The sequence below is a fragment of the Nicotiana tabacum genome, chromosome 5 (genome assembly GCF_000715075.1).
Source record: "Nicotiana tabacum cultivar K326 chromosome 5, ASM71507v2, whole genome shotgun sequence".
NCBI lineage: Eukaryota > Viridiplantae > Streptophyta > Magnoliopsida > Solanales > Solanaceae > Nicotiana > Nicotiana tabacum.
The window spans coordinates 94,579,673-94,606,487 of NC_134084.1; the positions used below are offsets into that span (position 1 = coordinate 94,579,673).

General features: G+C 37.3%; 2 protein-coding genes across 10 annotated transcripts; both read right to left on the bottom strand.

Annotated features, from left to right (window-relative positions):
* Positions 1–128: 128 nt before the first annotated feature.
* Positions 129–5,926, bottom strand: LOC107784323 (uncharacterized). 5 transcript variants are annotated; one of them, XM_016605447.2, is made up of 8 exons: positions 5,772–5,926; positions 5,298–5,417; positions 3,525–3,630; positions 2,889–3,062; positions 952–1,440; positions 803–871; positions 633–709; positions 129–445 (listed from the first exon to the last, which is right to left on the bottom strand). In XM_016605447.2, exons 2-7 carry the CDS (start codon positions 5,343–5,345, stop codon positions 648–650), a joined length of 948 nt encoding a protein of 315 aa, XP_016460933.1. In that variant the 5' UTR covers positions 5,346–5,417; positions 5,772–5,926; the 3' UTR covers positions 129–445; positions 633–647. The 5 variants fall into 5 exon arrangements, with proteins under 5 accessions (XP_016460933.1, XP_016460932.1, XP_016460930.1 ...); XM_016605446.2 differs by having other exon boundaries at positions 785–871; XM_016605444.2 differs by having other exon boundaries at positions 633–712; positions 785–871.
* Positions 5,927–9,854: 3,928 nt separating this feature from the next.
* LOC107784321 (two-component response regulator ORR9) lies at positions 9,855–12,253 on the bottom strand. 5 transcript variants are annotated; one of them, XM_016605439.2, is made up of 7 exons: positions 12,121–12,253; positions 11,854–12,008; positions 11,658–11,752; positions 11,476–11,553; positions 11,109–11,179; positions 10,780–10,836; positions 9,855–10,681 (listed from the first exon to the last, which is right to left on the bottom strand). In XM_016605439.2, the coding sequence occupies exons 2-7, from the start codon at positions 11,957–11,959 to the stop codon at positions 10,348–10,350; spliced, it is 741 nt and encodes a 246-aa protein (XP_016460925.1). In that variant the 5' UTR covers positions 11,960–12,008; positions 12,121–12,253; the 3' UTR covers positions 9,855–10,347. The 5 variants fall into 5 exon arrangements, with proteins under 5 accessions (XP_016460925.1, XP_075109939.1, XP_016460924.1 ...); XM_075253838.1 differs by lacking the exon at positions 10,780–10,836 and having other exon boundaries at positions 11,658–11,740; XM_016605438.2 differs by having other exon boundaries at positions 11,854–12,223.
* Positions 12,254–26,815: the final 14,562 nt, after the last annotated feature.

Genomic DNA, 26,815 nt, shown 5'->3' on the forward strand with positions numbered 1-26,815 from the left:
GACTGGCAAAATAATCTATACATGTTTAACAATTCATGCGAGTCTTGAAGCATACCATCTTTTTCGTCTGAAATAGATTCTTCTATTTGAGATGGATAGTACGGACATAAAAGTTTTCTCCTCAGAAGTAGAAAGAGAAACATAATTTCACCTTTCTTTTGAAAAAAACAATAGAAACTAATTACAAACATCAGATCTTATTAATCACGACCATATTAACAAAACTAGCAACACAGCTTTATTTCTAGGATTGAGCAGGAGAACCAACTTCCAAGAGGCTTTTGCTTAAATTATTTCCTGCTTATCCCAGAACAACAGGCATGTCAACCATAATGATTAAATAATTATGTTGAAAGTGACCAACTAATACATTCAGAAGGGCTCAAATCATTCTCCCTTTCGCAATCCTATTTACAAAACCTTTTTACTCCAGGAGCAATTGTACCTGCAACAATTACAACCATATAAAGAGAAAAATGTCAACAAAGAGCGCGTGTTGGAATTCGAAACTGTAAGTTTTAACAACAAATACGGTACAAATCGCAAATTCTCAGCTATTAACATTAAGCTGGTGTACTCCTGTAAACTATACTCTCGAAATGGATAATTTTAAATTCAAGACAAAATAGTACCATCTGAATGTTCATTCAATCACTGGCAAAATCTTCGAAGCTCAAGCCTTCAGATATAGCATCCAACCTTTTAATGTCTGCTAAAATATGAGGCATTGATGTAACTACTTGTTTACCAGGTTAACAGAACCAACAGATGCCACACAACTAACCATGATATTCTCTCCGACCTTGTGGATCCAGGAAATTGTTAACATCCGTTGCCAGGTAGGCTGATCCAGAATAGCTCTCCAAAATATCTACAAATAAACAGAAATTCAAAGCATTAGAATGTGCACTTGAGACAAATATTAACCCAAAAGAGAGGGCAGGCACAAACCAGAACTGTTGGAAAAGTCAGCTGTTAAGTCCGACAAACTAAAGTTTCGAGGAATCTGCCCCAAGAAACCAAATGAAGATGTATCAGCATCTAATACAGTCTCATTTACTGGTTGTGAATTTGATTCTACACTGCTGAAAGATGAAACAGATGGATCTGTAATTCCAGGATGAGCTTCGAGGATATTTGTCTCAGTACCATACAGGAATGGTAAATTGCCTGAATAACCAGCTTCTGATTTGATCATCTCCCCTCTCACCCCTTGCAGCATTCCCAAATTTGAGCTCTGAGCCAATATCATGTTTGAGGATGCATCAATTCTTCTTGCATGAGCAGACACATCAGTAGCAGTTTGCATACATGGTTGGAGCGAGGACGCACCGTTAGTACATACATGAGATAAATTGGCATTAACAGTCTGGTGCACATTCTCAGGCTTCACATTAGGTCCAGCATGATCTGTTGTTTGACATGTTGAGTTCTGTGGGACTGTCAATGTGTTATAGCCATCAGATAACCTTCATTTCCCTTTTCAAAAATTCACTAATGAAACGGTTGCATAATCAAGCATGAAACTCTTTAAAATTTCAATGTTGCACCGCAGTTCAGAGAATAGCGTATTGATAAATATGCAAATTTATCTACACTTCCTTCTGGCTGAATCCAAACAACATAAGTAGCAAAGGCTAATGTAGTACAATTTATGAACTACCTAGCGGGAAAGAAGGAAGCAAACGTAAGCAAACAATCAACAAAGAAAATAGGGAATGACAGTTCAACTATTCTAAGAACCTGAAATTACTAAATAAAGTTGAGGTATAATGATGTGTGCATACTAGGATCTGCCGATCTGCCTCTTCAGCCAAGGAAAAAAGCAGGAACAGGAGACAGAAACACTTCATTTAGTTCAGTTAATATCAAAATGGAATCCTGTCACCATGAGTACACATCAAATTTGAACGGAATACCACATCCATCACTTACAACATCTGATTTGAACTTCAAAGGAGATAAATAATGCTGCTGTTGACCATTTTTCGAAAAGAATAAGATGAACCACAGGTTTCCGCTTTATACACTTTGTGATCTGTTGGTTAGATTTCTTTGTAATCCATAATTAAAGATTGAAGCTTGATGACAAGCTACTCATATCTTTACCGTGTGTGAAGTGAGGGATTAAAGCCACCTAAAGATGCAGTACTTTTTGAATTGAAAAGGAAAAACAACAACAACAATGCTCCTGGGCTTTAAGCAAGAAGTAAAGCACATGCTTCTCAGAAATAAGGTCCATAGTTCAAAATAAAAACTAGATTTAGCTTAAATATATATCAACTGACCCTGATCAAGGCAAATTTGAATTAAAGAGCCTAATTCTTGTTTGTGTAGGTTTTATTAAATGGAGAAAGAAGTATATGCAGAGGTTTATGACATTGCAAATAATCCTAAGGCATCAAATGAAAACTTATGCTACGGTGAGGAGAAGCCTGCTTTTCATCTCTTGTTTCCACTATTTCTATCAGATTTCTATGCCATTTTACGCATCAAAATCCGGCAATCAACTCCATCACATTTCCATATTCAACGAATACTCAATCTCAGAACAAGAAGACACCCTCTTAGGAAATTCCTTTTTCCATTTGTAATATACACCCCCCACAACCGTTTGCAAAATTCACATTTTTCTCAGCCACTTTCATGGCTTAAACCTTTCCCATAGCCATTCATTCTAAAATTTAATGAGCCAATCATTTTTCTAAAAATTTAAAAACAGAAATCTAATAGAAAGCATGTAAACGCAAATAAAAAATCAAAAAGAAATTTGTTGGGCTTGGTGGGAATCCATCATGAATATTACTATGCGATTGAAAAGAAAAAAGATAGCAGAATAATTATCTCTAGGAAGATCAACATGGCAATCTTAAGATATTATGCCGTACTTTGTCGAATCTGAGATCCATTAGACATGGGAATTGATCCAGTTGGATACATCTGCATTGCATCAACCTGTCTCTCAAGCAAAACATTGAATCTCTCTATTTGATCCTTCAACATCAACCTTAAATGATATGCCCGGAAAAATTCCGGGTTTTCTTCTTCAAGCTTCTGCCACACTGGAAAAACATCCAGATATCAGATTCATCTCTTCTGCGAGATACACATGGAGAATATAGATAACACACGTTGCTTACTGATCTTGAGAAATGAAAGATTGACCAAGTGAATCAAACAAAAAAATTCAGATATCTCATTTCTATCACACTTCAGCTTGAAAATTAGTTCCTCTAGTTACTAGTTCTTTCTTTGAAATAGAAGTAGGTGAACGAGTGCTTCTCAGTGAAAGATAACAATGATCTTCTAAGTTCTAACAATTCTGTCCTGTTCATTGGATCAATTCTGTTAACAGGATGACTTTTGTAGTTTTTTTTCCGTGGTCATTGAATACTAGTATAAGTCTATAGCAGGTCAATCTGCATGCCATTGAATACCAAAATTATCTCTGTATAGATATGGTACTGTGCTAGCTTCATATAGGCAAAAGTAGGAACCAGACGTTGGGATGAGAAAGGACGAACCAAGCTCCGTGAAACCAGGCTCAATCTTTGCTTGATGTAAGAGGGTTTTGACAACTTCCTCCTGGTTCATATAAAGCTGTAGACATCTTTCTATCAGATTTTGCACCTGAAATCAAAGAAGCTCAGTGTCAGAAGAGACTAATGCATGTGGAATTGCAGCAATTATACAACAAGGAAGAACTTCACAATTGTACAAGTTCTTAACCTGTAAAAATGAACTTAAGGATGCAAAAGTTATGCCACACTAACAACAATTAGAGTTCCAAATTTCTAATTATAACAACAGAAACCCAATAGCAGAAGATTAGCTAACAAGTAAACATAATTGCAAGTCATGAACGGTGACGCTGCATACACAGAATTAGAAATCTATAACAGATTTGAACGCATTAACTGCATCAGCACTAAGCCCCTAACATAGAACATCTAAGATAGGCCTCAGAATCCCATCTCTGAGAAAAATTACGCAAAAAGTTACAAGCAATTGGCTAGGTTCATGAGAACACTGCAGTACTGTTATGTTTGATAAATTTCCTCTGGAAATTCAAAAAATCGTTAATTAGCACTTGGTGGGTCCATAAGGAGATTACTGTTCTCTATCATAATTTAGCTACATCTTCAAAAGGGAAGCAAAAGTCCACATTTCTTTTCTACCCTTTCAACTGGAATCATGTCTTCTGATTGTTGACTTGTATGAGATATTACTTAAATCTTTCCTTTTATTTGGATAAGTTACATGAACATCTTCCTTATTATAACAGTTGGCAGGTAACAACTTGTGCGCTGTGACTACTGCGTATTCTGAATCTGAAGTCTATATGTTCTAAGGGAGAAAAAGAAAAGGAGCGGCATCTCCTCAATCCAAACAACTATCCGTAATCATTCATCAAAGACTCATGAATTTACAGGATCACAAACTTCATGATAGGAATCTGAAGCTGACAGAACATTATATGTTTCTACGGGATTGTCAGGACTCCATACAACATCGAATCCCTCTTGCTGCTTACATCATTCACCACGGTGTTTATCAACAACAAAAAAATGGGTCATCATATGCTTCCTTTGAAGCAGATGATTCAGGTTATCATTAACAGATCTAATTGTAGGTTTATCACAACTGACCGAGTATGTTGTTGTTGTTGTTGTTGTATCACAACTGACTGAAAGGGCGAATCGTATGTGGCTTTTAAACAATAATCACAAGCACAACCTAGCACAGAGGCAGAGCCGGGAATTGAAGTTTATGAGTTCTGAACTTTCCACCGAACCCATAACTCGTTTTAGTTACTGGGTATATTTACATATATTTAATGAATTTCCTAATACTAATACAGGAACTAAGCAAAAACTATTGGGACCCGTACCTGATATTGTAGCTCCGCCCCTGCCCAGGCATCCACATAAAACTAAGGAAGAAAGTTCCAAATAATAGCCTTGCTTACATATTCTGGCAGTCTCTTCAATTAAAAAGATGCAAGTTTATGGAAATGCACAGTTAGGAAAAACTTCTCGAGGGATTGAAGTGCCTTAATCCGAATTAACTGAAAGAGTTGCAACTACAAAGGGTGTTTCTATCTAAGCAGTAAAGTGCAATCAAATACCTAATATATAAGTTCAAAGATACAAATGCATGCTCTATTTTCTTCCATTGCGTTCTACACTACTTCGTCTTAAATCGGAACTACTATTAGTCCTGACTGGCCATGTTTCTTCATTTAAATGATCTGTACAACCAATACATAAAACCAATGATTTAAGCTCAATGCTTACCAGTTGTATATCTTGACGTGAAACTTTTTTAACCTCCCCCTCAGACATTTTCAATCTTTCAATACTGATAAAACTTTGATCCACCTCTTGCTATCAACTATACAAAATAATTGATATCACCTGATAACATAAAGTAAACTAAGTATTAAATACTCAAAATTACCAAATAACCATTTCTAAAAAAAACAGCTTTCCTAACTGCAGAATAAAGCTTTTAAAAGAGTCAAGAAGAAACTTACAAGCCTTTTCCACTATAACTATTTCATGATTTTTGGAATATTTATTTGTTTCTATTTAGATAATTCAAAAATAATTTCACTAAAAAAGCACAAAGGTTGCTCCAGAAGATTTACTACACAAATAATTTCAAGCAGCTGAAAATTAACTAAATTAATATAATTGAACCAAAATCATGTTAATTACGCAGAGGAAAAGAACACAGAAACCTATATTCTTCAAAGAAAATAAATTTACCTAAAATATATAGGAGTAATCCTCCAATATGGTGCTTCGCAGTTGTCTCCCTCGCTTTTCTCTTTGTTTGAAGAGATCATGGAAAGACCAGAATCTTCAATTATTGTTGTCTTTTAACCCCCATTATTATACAACATTCCTATTTAATACCCACTTGTTCTATTTTTTCCTTATTTGGTACCAACTTGTTAAACTTTTCTACATTATATTTATGATTATAAACAGTTCCCTCTCTTTTGCAAATAGTAGTTTTCAAATTATCAGATTTAGATCTATTTAATTAATAGGATATTTTTTTTTTTGGTACAAGGGAATGCGCAACTACTATCTTTCGGATGCGCATGAAGTAAACTGCACTAGACAAACTCGATCGGGGAGGTATACAAGTAGGTTTCGAACCCTAGACCTCCTATTTAAAAAGTCTCGAAGGGCCTACTCAACCAACTCTGCTGCCCCGAAGTAGTAGTTAAAATAGCACGGGCTAGCCAATTTTTGGACTGGTCATTCAAAAATAGCCAGCGTTTGCCAAGTCATTGAAAAATAATCACTATTTTACTGCAACAGAGACCGGTCCATCATAATATACTGGAGTTCGGTGCACTTGTGTATGAACTTCCAGCATATTATGCTGAACCGATATACTTTGCTGGCTCCAGTATAATATATTGGAGTTCCAGTATATTATGCTGGAGTATTTTTCCGGATTTTGAACAGTGTTTTCGTTCAGATTTATCTTTACATGAAAAGTGGCTAAATTTCGATGACTCTTGAAACTGTGGCTATTTTTGAATTACCACTAGTAAATCTGGCTATTTTTGAATTTCTTTGTTTCCCATTAACTTTATAATGTATTACTTTAAAATAATTCTCATTACTATTTACTAAAGAGCAAATGTTAATTGGAGCATCCTGCTTAAACGGAAACAACTATAAACAAGTCAAACAAATAGTTCTATTAACTTTTTTTTTCTCAATCAAATGAGTCGCATACATTAAAACAGAGAAAGTTAATGTCATTTATTTGTGACCAAAATTCTAGTTTTAATTTGTTGATCTATTAAAACTCATTATACCTAGACTTAAAACAAGCTCCAGTTCAATCCAGTTTGATTAGTCCTAGTCAAATGGGCAGACTAGAGTAACAATGGTAAAAAAAAATAAGTACACCATAAATTTTACCTACACTTACCTATAAAAATGGTAAATATGTCTTAACTTAGAAGAAATGTCTTGAAATACCTGGACAAATACACCAGTAACGATTCAAATGTTGTAAGCTATTCAAATAAATTGGGATTCTTTCACAATCTAATTAAATTTTTACAAACATTGTAATTCATTTTAACCAAAGTTTAGTGGCAGATAAATTTGTGTTACGCTGAACTTATTTAATGTGTGAGAAGACTGGAATGAAGATCTTAAGCATTAGGAAGATTTTAAGTTGACATACTCAGATTCTGCATGCTGTAAGATCTATTAATATCTTACTTTTTTTTCTACTTTAAAGGCATATAACGACATCAACAAGCATGCATATAATGGCTTTTGTTGATATGCAATAAAGTACTTTTATTTTGTCAAAAAGATAAAGAGAAAACAGAAAAAGATATAAGTGCACCAAAAAGAAAATATTGTTTTCTCCATTTTTCTCACACTTCTTAAGGATCCTCTAGTAAACTAATTAAATAATGGAAATAACATACTACGGCTTAATTAAGTTATAGTTCAAGAAAAACTATTCGGGACGGATCACAGAGCTTTTACAGCTCAGAACCAATTCAGAGGACCAAATCCTAATTTTGTATTTTAGTAAATTGACATTAAATGACAAATTTAATGTGAGGTTTGAATACACCTTTTTTTTACCGTCAATTGTATCTCGTGGGACAAAAAATTGTACTCCCTCCGTGTACTTTTACAATATATTTTCACTTTTACTTGTTCATTTTAACAAATCAAGAGAAATATAATTTTTTATTAATTTTATCCTTATCATTAACTACTCATTCCCCAAATTATTTTTTGAAATGCTATGATAATTATGAGTAAAATTATAAAATACATACTTTATTTTTTCTTTTCTTAAAGGGGGTACAAAGTAAAAAATGAACTGCTAAAAATAAACGGAGGGAATATATTAAAAATTTCCTCAAATAACTAAACTAGTACTAATAACCGAAGAAGAGAGTATTTTTCAAGGTCAAGCAAACAAATTAATATTATTGACAAGAAAGATATTTAAAACGTATATATTTTAGTGTGATAGTGTCTTTCTTTGAATGTTCAGGACAGCAAAGTCTATTCTTTTCATAGTAAAGTTCAAAAGGTTGATCAGTTCAGCCATCTTGAATAATTTCATTTATACCAAGTTTCTTAAGTAAACTGATTGGACCTAAGTTCAGTGAGGGGACAATAAGTGATGAGGTGGTTGCTTTAATAGTTGAGTAATTTGAGCACTAATCCATAGTAAGTTACAAATTCGAGTCGCGCAAAGTAATAGAAACACTGTTTTTCCTAGGACGACGACATAAACAATAACTCAGTATAATCCCACTTAGTGAGGTCTGAGGAGGGTAGTGTGTACGCGGACCTTACCCCTACCCTAGGGTAGAAAGGCTGTTTCCAAATAGACCCCGACATTCTTCCCTCCTAAAACTTCCCAACTTGCTCTTGGGGAGACTCGAACTCACAACCTCTTGGAAAATAAGTCATAAAGTAAGATAAATTTTCATTGGGCCAACTATCCTTCACATCTGGGAAAACAGATTGAAACATTTCAGTGGCGGCTTAACAAAGTAGGGTAAAAATAACACGGTCTAGCCAGTTTTCAAACTGCTCATCCAAAAATAGTCAGTATTTACAAAGTCATTGAAAAATAACTGCTATTTTGCTGCAACACAAAAAAATCCAGTATAATATAATGGAGATCGGTGCACCTGTGTATGAATTTCCAACATATTATGCTGGACCAGTATATTATATTGGAACTCCAGTATATTATGCTGAAGTATTTTCCGAATTTTGAACAGTGTTTTTGTTCAGATTTCTCTTTACATGAAAAGTGGCTAAATTTCGATTACTTTTGAAACTGTGACTATTTTTGAAGGACCACTTGAAAATCGGGTTATTTTTAAATTTCTCACCAAAGTAGGTGGCCTAAAGCAAATTTTTGTAAAGAGGCCTTAAAATTTTCCTTTTAAACTTCCGTATATATTTTTATTTGAAGTCTATTTTTATAGTTTCTTGAGATGCAAAATTGTTAAGTAATATTTTTTTTTTTATAATCAATTTCTTCTAGTATTTTTCTAATTGATAATATAGCTAATCAATCACATGGCTAAATTCATATTTAATTGATAATTTACCTTAAAATATTAAATGTATTTTGAAAAAATTAACCGCGAAATTCATATTATATAAGGGCTCCCAAAATTAAGCCTTTACTTAAGTTGCTTTGGCCTTGAGCCCGCATTGAAACATTTCTTCCTTAAGGTGTTAGCGGTGGTTTGGTAGGGTGTATAACAATAATAATGAATATAATGTATTAGTAATATTATGATTAGTTACGCTAAGAATATTTTTTTTTATTGACGGTTTGATTTGATGTCTTAAATATTTTGAAGGAGAGTTCTATCTTTATACATAGCTTATTCATGTATTAAAAATAATGGTATTGCTAATACCATAGTTTGCTATGTATAAGAATAGGGAGTATTAAATATGAATATGTATTAGTTATCCAAGGTTGAAAAACACTACAAAATAAGGGATTAAAGTAATTAATACATGCATCATTCTCCCTTATAAATCCTACCAAACGATCCTTAAGTCATAATGTAACAGGATAACATACATTATTTTGACCAATCCAGAAGCAAAGTCATTAAACTCACCAATCGGCTGTTGAAGACATGTACCCAAATCTTTCATTCAAAGAGAAGATTCGGCAAAAAGAACTTTTGAACAAAAGTGAACATAAAGTCATGAAATTAAAAGTCAAATTTTCACGAATTCTTGACCACAATGGAAAACTTCTTACCCCAAATTTTAAGTACTGAAAATTAGCAACGATTGCACAGAAACTAAATTAAAAGAGAATACCACTTCTATAGTAAATGCTTGTCTATTTACAAGAAGTAAATTTCAGCACATTTCTATCTACATTGGCAATACTAATGTTCCCCTCTTAAGATTAACAAAACAAAACTGGATGAAAGTTTTTCCCATGTAAAATCTACATTTTAGATGGATCATTTTCTCTCACTCCCCTACATTTTCTACTCTGTTAAATAAAAAAAAGTGAAGAAAGGAAATAAAAAGGGGTTAATCTGAAGTAATTTCCAAATTGGGAAAGAAAAAAAAAAGTTCACATATTTGCACTCCCGATTAGTCTGCAGTGCGGCTAAGGGAAGAGGACCGAGACGTGCCATTGAAAGACTTTACTGAGTCGGCTGTCAAAAACATAAAGGAGACGGGGCCCAAGGCATAAGGGCGTGATGACTTGACGTCATCCTCACCTTCCTCCGGCTTATCACTGGCACCCAAAACACCTTATGGCACGAGCTGACGATCCTGATTAGACTGCAGTGAGGCCACTACTGTATCTTGGTCTTGTTCTATCTGGTGATAGATTTTCTTCCATGGCCTTTCTCTTGTTGTTATTATTATTGGCTTGTGATTTTTGCTGCTGTTGAACTGTTTCTGATTCTGTTTGTTGTTGTGGCTCTTGTGCTTGTGATTGAACATTTGCAATTTCAATCGATTCTTGTTTTGGCTTTGTGACCATTTTCTCAGCTTCTTGTTGGGGCAGGCTTTTACATTTGGTTTTCATCATATGGGGTCTAAGCTTATTAACATCTGATAATCTCACTGGTTTCAGAAAAAATTCTTCTGCCCCTTCTTCTAAACATCTGGTTAAAATTAATACACCATAAAATCATTAGTTTTCACACTTGAAAAACAACAACATATCCGGAGAAGGTAGAGTGTACGCAGGCCTTACCCCTACCTTGTGACATGGTCGAAGCCACCTCTAGCAAAGGGGTGGTCAACTGACCACCCTTCGCTGTAAAATTACGAAAAATTACACTGTGTATATAAGTAAAATATTGATTTTAGATATATAAAACCTATATTGAACACCCTTTGTTGAAATATTTTTTCTACTTCTTTCAAGTTTGAAAGAACTTGGAAACATTTCTGGCTTCACCACTGCCTTGTGAGGATAGAAAGACTGTTTCCAATAATGAAAATATAGACAAGTTTCCAACACTTGAACTGGAAAAAAAAATTGATTTGTTTGTGTAAAGAAAGAGAACATTTTTCTTATGTTCTTACCTACTAATTCTTGAAGGAACATTTTCAGATGACATAATGACTACAGGTATATTTCTCAGAGATGAAGATTCCTGTCAGAGAAGAAAAATATAAATATAAAATAAATTGGAAGAACTAAATGAAGTTTCAATAGGGTTCTAAAAATAGTAACTGAAAACCATAGGGTAAATGCCCTTTCAATATCTATTATGCAGTATATAGATATGCAATATTTTGTAATTAGATTCCATAATTGAAAGGTGAGAAAAGGACTCAAGTGGGGGAGAGCCTTTCACAGAAAGAAAAAATAAATTTTTTACAATTTTGTCCTAAAGTATTTTCCAAGAAAGTAAAGGGGAATATGGCAGCCAAAAAAAAAGAAGCACACCTTAATTTTCTTTAGCAAATCATAGCCTGTCATCCCAGGCATACAGTAATCTGTGATAATAAGATTAACTTCCACTTCCTGCAATTCCAATGAAAAAGAAAAAGAAATTTTGCTGTCAAATTTTCTTAGAAAAATCCAAGAAAAATATACAGAAGGGAAAATCATTATTATTATTATATTACCTGTTGGTTGCTAGGAGAGACACAAGGTTGATTTTGGTCAAGCTCTTGTAAACCAAGAAATTCCAAAGCTTTACTTCCAGAATCTACAGTAGTGACTGCCATTAACAAATGCAAAATGCCCACAAAGAAGACAATTAATTAATACTAAAAAAGACGGAGAAATTGTATGTAAATGAGTTTTAGAATTAAGAGTTACCTTGGCAAGAAGAAATTCTAAAGAGCCTTTCAATAAGCTTCCTATCTATCAAACAATCATCAACAGCTAAAACATGAAACTGTAGATCTGCAGCTGCCATTCCCATTTCTCAAACTCTTTTTCAACACAAAATCCACAATCCAACAAAGCAAGATCTGACCAGAATATCTCCAAATTTTCTAAGCTGGTTTTGAGTTATAAGGCAAGCAATAGGAAAGACCAATCAAATAATAGAAAGTGGAAATATATAAAAAGAACTTAGATTACCCAAAAGATTACAAATCTAGAACATGGGGTTGGCTGCTTTTATTATATTGCTTGATAATGATGATGATTCTTGGAGGTTGTGGCTTTTTCATGTATATAAGATGAAAAAGAAAACATATAACTTTCAATTTATACTACAATCAAACGCCTTTCTAACAACATCCCTATATATCAATACTTCACTATAAAAGCTAAGCTTTTTCCAAACCAATTTTCATGTTATTGTTATAATATATGCTCTATATAATAGCACTTCGCTATAACATCCAAAAATATTCGGAACAAACGAGACTGTTATAGAGAGGTTTGACCGTATGTAATAAATAGTTCAATTGTGGCACTATTCTACTTTTATACAACATTCATATTTTAAAGAATTAATATATATATATATATATATATATATATATATATATATATATATATATATATATATATTAGTAGATACTATAAACCAACTTTTTAACTAACATTCCTTCGTTTCATTTTATGTGATATTTTTTCTTTTTAATCCGTTAAAATAATGACATCTCCCTATAATTTGGTAAATTTTTATTTTATGCATAATGAAATAATTTTATAGCCACGTAATGTCATGATATGTTTAAGATTATATTTCAAAATTTTTTCTTTCTTTCTTAAATACCGCACTTAGGGGCAAAGCTAAAGGAAGAAAAGGAGGTTCAATTCAATGTCCTTCATCAAAATTATATTGTGCAGATAAAAATAATTTTTTATTATATATAAATTATTAAATTGCTTTTGATACTATGAAAGCTTTTAAAAGAAACTTAAATTTAAATTTTTTGTGAATGATAATTTTGAAAAATAACTTTTTGGAGTTTTTCAAATTTTTTAAAAATTCCAAAATTAGTGGGCATTTGGACATAAGAATTGTAAAATTCCAAAGCAGGGTAAAAAATTCTTTCAAGTGAAAATGTTATTTGAAATTTAAAGTTATGTTTGGACATGAATAGAATATTGGGTTGTTTTTGAAGTTTTGTGAGTAATTTGAGTGAAAATTTTGAAAAACAGTATTTTAGAGTTTTTCAAATTTTCAAAAATTTCCAAAATGTATCTTGAAGTGAAAATTGGAAATTTTATGAATAAACGATGATTTCGAAAAAAAATGAATTTTTTTTTGGAAAAAAATGAAAAATTTCTTATGTCCGAACGGGCTCTTATGATTGAGAAACTTTTTTTGAGATTGAAAAGAGCAAGTGGGAGTTGGGTGTTTTGGAGGAAGTGGGTTGTGGGGACCCACAAAAATCCACCAAGAGATACAGGTGATGTAAGCAGTTGTGCCCTTTTCCTGGTATGAAATTTATCATATCTTGAGCAAGTGAGGAGTGGTGCAAAGACATGGCAATTTCTTTTGATCCCTTTTTGAGATTTGTTTCCCATGGCCATTCATTGTGTGCTCCATACATATATGTTTCCTGTGATCCATTGGTTTTTTTATTCCATGTCACATTAAAATTCGATTAAATTTAAATTACCTCGAAAAGTTCCAAATGACTTGAATTAAAGACTTGTATTAAAAATAAAAAAATGTACTTACAATTCCACCATAATCCTTATTAGTGTGACCTATTGTTATTCATGCATTTATCGTATTTTGCATCATTTAATTACCCATTTACTTATTGTAAATGGGGGCTTATTTTTTTTCTTCTGATTTTACATTTTTTTAATCAAAATTATCGTAGTCACGCGCTTAGTTTACGTGACTTGCACACACTTTGTCCACATCACCTCTATCACTGTCACATGTGCATGGTCAATGGTCAAATAGGTTTATTACTTATCAAATATGTAAGTTTGAGTATTTAAATGGGAACGATGTAAGTTCGTGTATCGGCTTTATAAATGAAAACAAATTTAAGTGGCCACGAGGCCATTTCGACGCAAGAAAGCATATGTTATGTGGATGTGTGTGAATCTATGGCTCCATTTTCAATTTGTTCAACTTGTAGTAATTGGATAGAGAAGACGAGAGGACAATTTTCTTGACCTTTAGAAACAATAGAATATGCTTGTGCAAAAAGATTTTCAAGAAAGGAAAAAACGAGAGAAAATACATCAATTATGACCCCACAAAGATTCTATCAAATAAGTAATTCCATAACCGTGAGTGATTTTATAGTGTGCCCACATAATTGATATTAGTTGCGTGAGTGCTCTTTTATCTCATATATTTGTGGTCTCATAGCTTACATATTTGGGTCCACAAAATTATAGAACCGCAAAGTTGTGAGACAAAAAAGAGGTCTCACACAACTAGTGTAAAATGTGTTAAGCACAAAATAAAATTTTCCATAATTGTCGATACTAAGGACCCGTTTGGCCATAGATTTTGCCAAAATAAACTTGAGTTTTATTTGGCAAACACATGTTTGGCCATAGATTTTGCCTATATTTTGGCAAAATCCCAAATCCCAAATTCCAAAACTAGCTCAGCTATTTACAAGCACTAATAATATACATATTTTTCCAAAATAAATTTGAAAAATATGTTTTGAAAATGTATGTCCAAACACATTTTATCTTCAAACCAAACTTCACTCAAATCAGATTTTTCAAAACAAATTTGAAAATCTATGGCGAAACGGTAGCTAAACTGTCGCATATTTCTTCTTTTGAAAACTCTGTAAAAGAAAGATTATAGAAATTTGAAGGTGGTTACAGACTATTCTCTGCTTTTTGAAAATATAATAATTATGGTGTCCGAATAAGATTACACGTACCCGAACTAATTTCATGTTGATCTTATTTAATTTAGTTTTAATTTTTTTTTCAAAGAGAGGAGTAATATTTGTGAAGGCATTGTTCATATAAGAAAAATTCCCGACACACTATAATGTCTGGTACAACCTGTCGCACTTAATCCATACTCCAAATATTATAAAATGAATTGTAAGGGGGCCCAAGATGAATCTAACAGCAGAAATATGTCAAATCGTCTGTGTACTCTACAAACCTTATTTCATACTTACTACTATGTTATTTTTATTTTCCCTTTCATATTCTATAAGAAAAATATTTTAGGGTTAGGTGGGTTGGGATGTTAGAGCTGGGGAATAGTAATAGGGTCCATTGTATTGAGCTTTTTCTTTATTGATGAGTTAGGTGTCCACGTTTACATTTGTTTATTCTTAAAATTGGATAATAATTAAATTTATAAGTGGTTTTAAGGATATGTGATTTCACTTGGCACAAATTGATAAATATGATAATTAAAACTAGAAATCAACAGTAAAATAAAGCAAACCAATGTGATGAGCAACTGTAGCCCTCGAGCTAAATCGCCCTCGAACCAAATGAGTATGCTATTGAAAGAGTGTAAACTGAACAGTAGAGCGTCAGAGAGCTTAAGAGAGAAAAATGTAGTATATTGCTTGATTATGCGTGAATGTATGATCCTTATAAAATGATTGGAACCCTCTTTATATAGTAGAAGAATTCTATTTAAGGTATAATTCTAATAATAGAAGGAAATCTCATGATTGGCTAAATGTCCGGTCATGACTCGATACGTGCAAAGATTTCCACCACGATCCTTGCTCGATCACGGATATCTCGACTTTCTGTTATTCGACCTAGAAGGCTTCCTTCGATCTCGCTCGATCATTTTCTCGCTTCGGTCTCGATCACGGCTGATCTCGATCTTGATCAGCCATTGTTTCACGAGCTGACTAATCCATCTCCATACTGTGGTCCGATATAACTGAGGCCGAGCCTTAATCTGTCACCCTGATTTTAGTTAGTCATACAAAATTAGGCAAACTCAATTTTAACCGTATACAGATAGTCCCCTCTTTTATTAGAGTGCAATGACAAGAAACGAATTGAGTTTTCGAACTTTCCCTCGGTTTATCATGACGTAGGCATCATGATGTAAGCAACATAGGTGACTAAAACATCTCGTTGGTACAGTTCTCTAGGCATTTAATGCTTGTCTGCCGACGGTCGGCCACCACCGGTACTAAACCGTCGCCTTCAACCTATAAATGCATCTTTCTTCGTCTTTCAAACTTTACTTACAAATTTTCTTTCCTCTAATTTCCAAAATCTTTGTTTTCTTCAAAGCTCTATATTCTTAAATCTCTAAATTTCTTTACCTGTTCCATCGCAAAACACCAAGGTTTCTTCCCCCGTTTCATCTTTCTCTACATATAAGAATGGCAAAAACTTCAAAAACCATTCCGAACAAGGACCTCTTCTTCATCAAAGTCCGCCGGCACGACTCGCGAACTCTGTTCCGACGAAGTGTGCCATTGCTACTAATTTCCAGGTGGAGAATACACCCTTGATACCGGGTCGATGTGAACCATTGTCCAGGTACATGTGTACAATTACAGAAGGTCTCCTTGAGAAGGTGAAAGAGGAGTGCAACTAGGTAGGCAAGAATGTAGTAGTGCCTAGCCCCGAGGAATCCATCACCATTTACGTGGAGGGGTATCTGAGCATCTATACCTACCCCTTCACGATAGGTCCCTTGGACCCTATCATAGTTTCCTTTTGCAAGAGGTACTGTATGATGACCCAAAAGGTCATCACATGTTTTAGAAATAAATTCTGTGTTCCGAGGCCTTAAAAACCTCTTTTTGTCTCACCTCGATTTGTGTGCGCAGTCCGGAAAGCCATTATGTAAAAATCTGTGAAGAATGAAAAATTTTGCTTTTAAAATGAATTTAAGTTGACTTCGGTCAATATTTTTGGGTAAACGGAATCAGACCCGTGATTTGACGGTCCCGGAGGATCCGTAGGAAAATATGGGCCTTGGACGTATGCCCGAAATCGAATTTCGAGGTCCCAAGCCCGAGAAATGTATTTTTAAAGAAAATTATTTTCTGGAATATATATGAGTTTTTAGAAATGAAATATGTTTGAATTTGATGGTATCGGGCCCGTATTTTGGTTCCGAAGCCCGGTACAGGTCTTATATGTGATTTAAGTTGAGCCTGTAAAATTTGGTAAGAAACGGAGGTCATATGACGTGATTCAGAACTTTAGTTGTAAAATTGAAACTTTGAAAGTTCTTGAGATTTGCTTTGATTTTGATGCTAAATTCATAGTTGTTGATATCATTTTGATAATTTGATTGCACGAGCAAGTCTGTATGATATTCTTAGGTTAGTGTGCATGTTTGGTTTGGAGCCCCGAGGGATCGGGTGAGTTTTGAATAGGCCACTGAGTGAAATTTGGACATAGGAAATTACTGGTATGTTGCAGGTCTGCAGGCTTCGCCAGCTATGGCCTGGGCTGCCTTGGTCGCAAATGCGACTTTTGTTTCGCAAATGCGATATCGCATTTGCGAAGGGTCCCTCGCAAATGCGAAGGTGACCGGAATTTGTACTGGGTCATAAATGCGAAAAAACTTCGCATTTGCGAAGTTAGCAGGTTTTGAAGGGGTTTGCAATTGCGAACCCTGGTCGCAATTGCGACATCTGTGACCTGCAAATTCATAACTTAGCCGAAAAGCTTTCATTTTTCAAACCTTTTCAAAACCTAAACACCTTTGGGTGATTTTTCAAAGACAAGTACTCTTCCAAATCGATTGTAAGTCATTTCTAACTCGTTTTCAATAATCTTTAACATCTTTTCACATGATTTTAACTCAAAATCAAGGGTTTTCATAGGGGAAATTGGGTGTTTTGGATAGAACTTAGATTTTTTCAAATTTTGGGGATTTGGACCTCGATTTGAGGTCTGATTTCAAAACAAACTATATAATTGGGTTCGTGGGTGAATGGGCAATCGGGTTTTGATTCAAACCTCGGGTTTTGACCATGTGGGCCCGGGGCCGATTTTTGACTTTTTGGGAAAAACTTTAGAAAACCTATTTCATGCATTAGAATTAATTCATTTAGCATTTATTGATATAGTTAAGTAACTTGTGGCTAGATACAAGTGAATTGGTGGTGGAATCAAGAGGTAAAGCGATAGTTGAGGCTTGAATTGTGTTCATGGCATCGAGGTAAGTGTTTGGTCTAACCTTAACTTGAGGGATTACGAGTTGTGTCCTATTTGCTATGTGTTAGTTGTTGAGTATGACTTATAGGCATGGTGACGAGTATCTATACGTTAGTGTCAAGCATGCCCGTGAGTCTTATATTATGATTAATGTGACTTCCTTTGTATTGTTCATGTCTTATGTGATGATTTCTATTGTTGAGCAAGGCTTGTGGAAGTGATATTGGTATTTGAACATTGAAGAGCGTTGGCCCAAAGTTTTAAAATGATTTGTGGAAGTATAATTGGAAATTAAACCTTATAAAGCATTGGCTCGAATTGTGAATTGGGTTGTGAAGTAAATGTGAAAAAGAAAGGACGATTATGACTTTGTCTCCCTTGCTGGGATGTTGTTGTCTTAATGTTATCTCCCTTGCCGGGATGTTATTATTTGATATTGTTTCCCTTGCCGGGATATGATTGTTGTACCATTGTTTCCTTGCCGGGATTTATTTGTGAATTTGTTGATTCCCTTGCCCTTATTGCTTTGTGATTGTTGTTTGGGTGAGGAAGAGTGTTAAAGCATGAAGGGTGATGCCGTGTATGATTTTTGTGAGGAAGAGTGTAAAGCACGAAGGGTGATGCCGTGTATGATATTTGTGAGAGAGTGTTAAAGCACGAAGGTGATGCCGTGCCGCACGATGTGCAATTCTGTGCTATGATATGAGTGTTAATGCACAAAGGATCATTCTGTATCGTTATTATGTGAGGTAAAAGCACGAAGGGTGATGCCGTGCAGATTCTATTGATTTTATGGTGAGGACGAGAGTAAAAGCACGAAGGGTGATGCCGTGCACTTGTCTTTGATTTTTTTCCCTGATTTCTATTGATAATTGAGTTACGGTGTTCTTCACATTTAACTGTTGGTTTCTGTTGCTATTTGTTGTCCTCCGCATCATGATCTCCCCCTTCCTATCCTTAAATGTAAAGTTTTGCTTTTATTTTTCCGCTATATATGAATTAACTGCACATGTTTATTTGGTAGTCTGGTCTTAGCCTCGTCACTACTTTGCCGAGGTTAGGCTAGGCACTAACCAACACATGGGGTCGGTTGTACTGATACTACACTCTGCACTATTTGTAGATCCCGGTACAGTAGCTTTCGAACCGCAGTGAGGGTGCTGTCTTCAGTCCATTCAGGTGACCCGAGGTAGTCCTGCAGGCGTCCGCAGGCCTTGGCGTCTCCTTCTATCCTTTCATCCTATTTCATTTATGTAATTCCGAGACAATATTATATTTATTTTTTGGACTCTTATTTGTGGAAATCCCAGACCGTCTGTGAAATTGTGACACCAATTTTGGGTAGTCTTTGTTTAAGTAATGTATTGGAAATGTTTAAGTGGTTTTATTTTGTTTTTCCGCTTATTTAAATTCCGTTGTTTATATAACTGCTGGTTCATAATTGTTAAAGGATTAAAAAATTTGAATAGGTAAATAATTCAAATGGTTGGCTTGCCTAGCTTTCACTAGTAGGTTTCACCACGACTCCCGAGGGTGGAAAATCCGTGGCGTGAAAAGTTGGTATCAGAGCTCTAAGTTACTTAGGTCTCACAGTTCACGGACAAGCTTGGTAGAGTCTAAGGGATCGGTACAGAGACGTTTGTATTTATCCCCAGAGGCTACAGAGTTAGGAAAAACTTCACATCTATTCTTTCCTGTCGTGCGGTTTGGTTTCTCAATGCTAATTGAATTTCTACTCTGTTCTCTCGCCATCAGTTCTTTCACAGATGGCAAGAACACGCGCTTCCTTATCCACTGATCAGCCACCCAAGCCCCCAGCAGCAGCTCCCACGAGGGGCAGAGGGTGAGGCCAAGGCTGTACTAGAGGTCGAGGTAGGGGAAGAGCTTAACCCAGAGCAGCAGCACCAGTGGCGGAGCCTTAGGTTGAGTTTGATGATGAGGTTCTGGCCCAGGCAGTCCCGGTGGGCCCAGCTCAGGTCCTAGAGGGGTTCATTGCTACCCAGTACTCCAGGACGCTCTGGTCCGTCTAGTGGGCCTTATGGAGAGTGTCACCCAGACAGACTTGCTTCCTGTAGCACTAGCTGTCTCTCAGGCCGGAGGAGGTGCCCAGACTCCTACTACTCGCACTCCGGAGCAGATGACTCCCCAATTTCAGACTCCAGCAGCTCAGCCAGTTGGAGTAGTTTAGCCGGGTGTAGTAGCTCAGACCGGTGATGGAGCAGCTATGTCTGCTGATGCCTTGTGGAGATTGGACAGGTTTACCAAGCTCTTTACTACTACTTTCAGCGGTGCATCTTCTGAGGATCCCCAGGATTATTTATACAGATGTCATGAGGTTCTCAGGAACATGGGGATAGTGGAGACCAATGGGGTCGGCTTTGCTACTTTTTGCTTGTCTGGATCTGCCAAGACTTGGTGAAGAGATTATTGTTTGGCTAGACCAGTTGGGTCACCAACTTTGACTTGGGATCAATTTTCTCAGCTATTTCTGGAGAAGTTTCTTCCTATCACTTAGAGAGAGATCTATTGGAGGCAGTTTGAGCGTCTCCAGTAGGGTTCTATGACTGTTACTCAGTACGAGACCACATTTATTGATTTGGTCCGTCATGCTCTTCTTATACTTTCCACTAAGAGAGAGAGAGTGAGGAGGTTCATTGAGGGACTCGTTCAGCCTATTCGACTTCAGATGTCTAAGGAGACAGGGAGCGAGGTTTCCTTCCAGGATGCGGCCAATGTGGCTAGGAGAGTTGAGATGGTTCTATCACAGGGGGTGGTCAGGGGTCTGATAAGAGGCCTCGTAACTCAGGCATATTCAGTGGTGCCTCGTCTGGAGGCAGGGATTCGTATGGTAGAGGCCATCATCCTAGGCCTTTTTAGTCAGCACTTCAGGTTTCTCATGGTGCTTCAGGCTGCCTTGGTTCTCATATGCAGTATTCTGATCGGTAGTCCTACAGTGCACCACCAGCTCCTATCAGTGTACCGTCGCTCTAGAGTTTTGGGGGTGGTCATTCAGGTCGTTAAGGTCAGCAGTCCCAGCAGCCATGGGCTTGTTATACTTGTGGTGATATGGGACATATTGCTAGATTTTGCCCTCGAGCATCGAGCAGCTCTCAACATCAGGGTTCCCATGCCATTGTTCAGGCACCGAGTGTTCCACAGCCCACTCAGCCAGCTAGAGGTGGAGGTAGAGGTGCTAGAGGTGGAGGTAAAGGTACTAGAGGTGGAGGTCAGGGTGCTAGAGGTGGAGTCCAGCCTGCAGTAGGCCATCCCAGAGGTATAGTTCAGAGTGGTGGGGCCCAGCCCCGATGTTATGCTCTTCTAGCCAGGCCTGAGGCTGAGGCTTCCGATGTAGTTATCACATGTACTATTCTGGTTTGTAGTAGATATGCTTCAGTTCTATTTGATCTAGGATCTACGTACTCCTATGTGTCATCTTATTTTGCACCGTATCTGGTCATTCCTAGTGATTATTTGAGTGCTCCTGTATATGTGTCTACACCGGTGGGTGATTTTATTGCAGTAGATCGTGTCCATCGTTCATGTATAGTTGTGATTGGGGGTCTTCAGACTCGAGTAGATTTGTTACTTCTAGACATGGTTAATTTTGATGTCATATTGGGGATGAACTGGTTATCACCTTACCACATTATCTTAGACTGTCATGCCAAGACTGTGACCTTAGCCTTACCAGGGTTGCCTCGTTTAGAGTGGAGAGGGACTCCTAGTCATTCTACCTGTAGTGTTATCTTATATATGAAGGCTCGACGTATGGTCGAGAAGGGGTGTTTGGCCTATTCGGCATATGTTCGTGATTCTAGTGTTGAAGTTCCTTTTATGGATTCTGTGCCTGTTGTTCGTAAGTTTCCTGAGGTATTTTCTTCAGACCTTCCGGGGATGCCACTTAACAGGGATATTGACTTCTGCATTGATTTGGCTCCGGGCACCCAACCCATTTTTATTCTGCCATATCGTATGGCCCTACCTGAGTTGAAAGAATTGAAGGAGAAGTTGCAAGAATTGCTTGATAAGGGCTTTACTAGACCTAGTGTCTCGCCCTAGGGTGCGCCGGTGTTGTTTGTTAAGAAGAAGGAAGGATCGATGAGGATGTGTATAGATTACCGACAGCTGAACAAGGTTACAATCAAGAATAAGTATCCATTGCCAAGGATTGATGATTTGTTTGATCAGCTTCAGGGTGCCAAGGTATTTTCGAAGATTGACTTGAGATCTGGCTACCATCAGTTGAGGATTAGGGCATCCGATGTCCCTAAGACAACCTTCCGCACTAGGTACTAGCATTATGAGTTCTTGGTGATGCCTTACTTGGATTCGTTCATGATCGTCTTCATTGATGATATTTTGATCTATTCCCGCAGTCGGGAGGAGCATGAGCAGCATTTGAGAGTGGTTCTTCAGACTTTGAGAGATAGTCAGTTGTATGCTAAGTTTTCGAATTGTGAGTTCTGGTTATGTTCAGTTGATTTCTTGGGTCATGTTGTTTCAGCAGAGGGTATTCAGGTAGATCCAAAGAAGATAGAGGCAGTCAAGAACTGGTCTAGACCCGCATCGGTTATAGAGTTTCGGAGTTTTTTGGGTTTGGCAGGCTATTATCATCGGTTTGTGGAGGGATTTTCATCTATTGCAACCCTAATAACCAGGTTGACCCAAAAGGGTGCCCAACTTAGGTGGTCGGATGAGTGTGAGGCGAGCTTTCAGAAGCTCAAGACAGCTTTGACAACGACGCCGGTGTTGGTTTTGCCAATAGGTTCAGGGCCATATACAATTTATTGTGATGCATCTCGTATTGGACTTGGTGCGGTGTTGATGCAGGATGACAAGGTTATTGCATATACTTCACATCAGTTGAAGTTTCATGAGAAGAATTATCCAGTTCATGATTTAGAGTTAGCAGTCGTTGTTCACGCGTTGAAGATTTGGAGGCATTATATATATGGTGTGTCATGTGAGGTGTTCATAGATCACAAGAGTCTGCAGTACTTGTTCAAGTAGAAGGAGCTAAATTTAAGGCAGAGAAGGTGGTTGGAGCTGTTGAAAGACTATGATATCACCATCTTATATCATCCGGGAAAGGCCAATGTGGTGGCTGATGCTTTGAGTAGGAAGTCAGCTAGTATGGGTAGTCTTGCATATATTCTGGTCGGTGAGAGACCGCTTGCTTTGGATGTTCAGGCTTTGGCCAATCAGTTCGTGAGGTTGGATGTTTCTGAGCCCAGCCGTGTGTTAGCTTGCACAGTTGCTCGTTCTTCTTTATTGGAGCATATCCGAGATCGACAATATGATGATTCCCATTTGTGTGTCCTTAGGGACATGGTGCAGCACGGTGGTGCCAAGCAGGTTACATTAGGAGATGATGGAGTTTTGAGGCTGCAAGGTCGAGTTTGTGTGCCTAATGTGGATGGGATCTGGGAGTTGATTTTAGAGGAGGCCCATGGTTCTCGGTACTCTATTCATCCGGGCACCGCTAAGATGTACATGATTTGCGGCAACATTATTGGCAGAGGAGGATGAAGAAGGATATTGTTGCATATGTGTCTCGGTGTTTGAATTGTCAGCAGGTAAAATACAAGCATCAGAGGCCTGGAGGTGTGTTTTAGAAGATTGAGATTCCTGAGTGGAAGCGGCAGCGTATCACTATGGACTTCGTTTTTGGACTCCCACGGACTCAAAGGAAGTTCTACGCAGTGTGAGTTATTGTTCATAGGCTGACCAAGTCAGCACGGGCAGTCTCCTATTCTTCCAAGAGGTTAGTTGAGATCTATATCCGGGAGATTGCTCGTCTTCATGGTGTGCCCGTGTCTATTATTTCGGACCGAGGTACGCAGTTTACCTCACATTTCTGGAGAGCAGTTCAGCGGGAGTTGGGCACAGGGTTGAGTTGAGCACAACATTTCATCCTCAGACAGACAGGCAGTCCGAGCGTACCATTCAGATTTTGGAGGATATGCTCCGAGCTTGTGTAATTGACTTTAGAGGCTCGTGGGATCAGTTCTTGCCTTTAGCAGAGTTTGCCTACAACAACAACTACCAGTCGAGTATCCAAATGGCTCCCTATGAGGCTTTATATGGTAGGCGATGTCGATCACTGGTTGGATGGTTTGAGCCGGGAGAGGCTCGGTTGTTGGGTGCGGATCTAGTACAGGATGCCTTGGATAAGGTCAGGATCATTTAGGATAGGCTTTGTACAGCTTAGTCCAGGCAAAAGAGTTATGCCGACCCTAAGGTTCGAGAAGTGACATTCATGGTCGACGAGCGAGTATTGCTTCGGGTGTCGCCTATGAAGGGCATGATGAGATTTGGAAAGAAGGGCAAGCTTAGCCCTAGGTTCATTGGCCCGTTTGAGATTCTTGATCGAGTGGGAGAGGTAGCTTACAAACTTGCGTTGCCTCCAAGCTTATCAGCCGTGCATCCAGTGTTTCATGTGTCCATGCTTCGAAAGTATCACGGCGATCCATCGCACGTGTTAGATTTCAGCACTGTCCAGTTGGACAAGGACTTGTCCTATGAGGAGGAGTCGGTAGCTATTCTAGACTGGCAGGTTCGTTTGTTGAGATTGAAAAGTTTCCCTTCTGTTCGTGTTCAATGGAGAGGTCAGCCTGTTGAGGCATCAACCTAATAGTCCAAGTCCGATATGCGGAGCCGTTATCCCAATCTTTTCTCCGACTCAGGTACTTCCTTCTTATGTCCGTTCGAGAATGAATGGTTGTTTTTTGCTGGTTGATTGTGATGACCCAAAAGGTCATCACTTATTTTAGAAATAAATTCTATGTTCCGAGGCCTTAAAAACCTCTTTCTGTCTCACCTCGATTTATGTGCGCAGTCTGGGCACGTATCCTGAAAGCTATTATGTGAAAATCTATGAAGAATGATAAATTTTGCTTTTAAAATGAATTTAAGTTGACTTCGGTCAACAGTTTAGGAAAACGGACCTAGACCCGTGATTTAACGATTCCGGAGGGTCCGTAGGAAAATATGGGACTTGGGTGTATGCCCGGAATTGAATTCCGAGGTGCCATGCCCGAGAAATGAATTTTTAAAGAAAATTATTTTCTGGAATATATATGAGTTTTTGGAAATGAAATATGTTTGAATTTGATGGTATCAGGCCCGTATTTTGGTTCCGGAGCCCGGTACAGGTCTTATATGTGATATAAGTTGTTGATGTTATTTTAATGATTTGATTGCACGAGCAAGTCCGTATGATGTTTTTAGGTTAGTGTGCATGTTTAGTTTGGAGCCCCGAGGGTTCGAGTGAGTTTTGGATAGGCCACGGAGTGAAATTTGGACTTAGGAAGTTGCTGGTATGTTGCAGGTTTGCAGGCTTTGCGAAGCCTGGCTCGCAAATGCGAGCTTGCAAAAGCGAACAATGTTTCGCAAATGCGAGCTATGGCCTGGGCTGCCTTGGTCGCAAATGCGACTTTTGTATCGCAAATGTGATATCGCATTTGCGAAGGGTCCCTCGCAAATGCGAATGTGATCGGAATTTGCACTGGGTCGCAAATGCGCCAAAATCTTCGCATTTGCGAAGTTAGTACCTGGTCACAATTGCGATATCTGCGGCCTGCAAATTCATAACTTAGCCGAAAATCTTTCATTTTGAAACCTTTTCAAAACCTAAACACCTTTGAGCGATTTTTCAAAGACAAGTACTCTTCCAAATCGATTGTAAGTCATTTCTAACTTGTTTTAATTAATTTTTAACATCTTTTCACATGATTTCAACTCAAAATCAAGGGTTTTCATGGGGGAAATTAGGTGTTTTGGGTAGAACTTAGATTTTTTCAAATTTTTGGGATTTGGACCTCGATTTAAGGTCCGATTTCAAAACAAACTATATATTTGGGTTCGTGGGTGAACGGGTAATCGGGTTTTGGTTGGAACCTCGGGTTTTGACCATGTGGGCCCGGGGTCGATTTTTGACTTTTTGGGAGAAACTTTAGAAAACCTATTTTTATGCATTAGAATTGATTCATTTAGCATTTATTGATATAGTTAAGTAACTTGTGGCTAGATACAAGTGAATTGGTGGTGGAATCAAGAGGTAAAGCGATAGTTGAGGCTTGAATTGTGTTCATGGCATCGAGGTAAGTGTTTGGTCTAACCTTAGCTTGAGGGATTACGAGTTGTGTCCTATTTGCTATGTGTTAGTTGTTGAGTATGACTTATAGGCATGGTGACGAGTATCTATAAGTTAGTGTCAAGCATGCCCGTGAGTCTTATATTATGATTAATGTGACTTCCTTTGTATTGTTCATGTCTTATATGATGATTTCTATTGTTGAGCAAGGCTTGTGGAAGTGATATTGGTATTTGAACATTGAAGAGCGTTGACCCAAAGTTTTAAAATGATTTGTGGAAGTATAATTGGAAATTGAACCTTATAAAGCATTGGCTCAAATTGTGAATTGGGTTGTGAAGTAAATGTGAAAAAGAAAGGAGGATTATGACTTTGTCTCCCTTGCTGGGATGTTATTGTCTTAATGTTATCTCCCTTGCCGGGATGTTATTATTTGATATTGTTTCCCTTGCCGGGATATGATTGTTGTACCATTGTTTCCTTGCCGGGATTTATTTGTGAAGTTGTTGATTCCCTTGCGCTTATTGCTTTGTGATTGTTGTTTGGGTGAGGAAGAGTGTTAAAGCATGAAGGGTGATGTTGTGTATGATTTTTGTGAAGAAGAGTGTAAAGCACGAAGGGTGA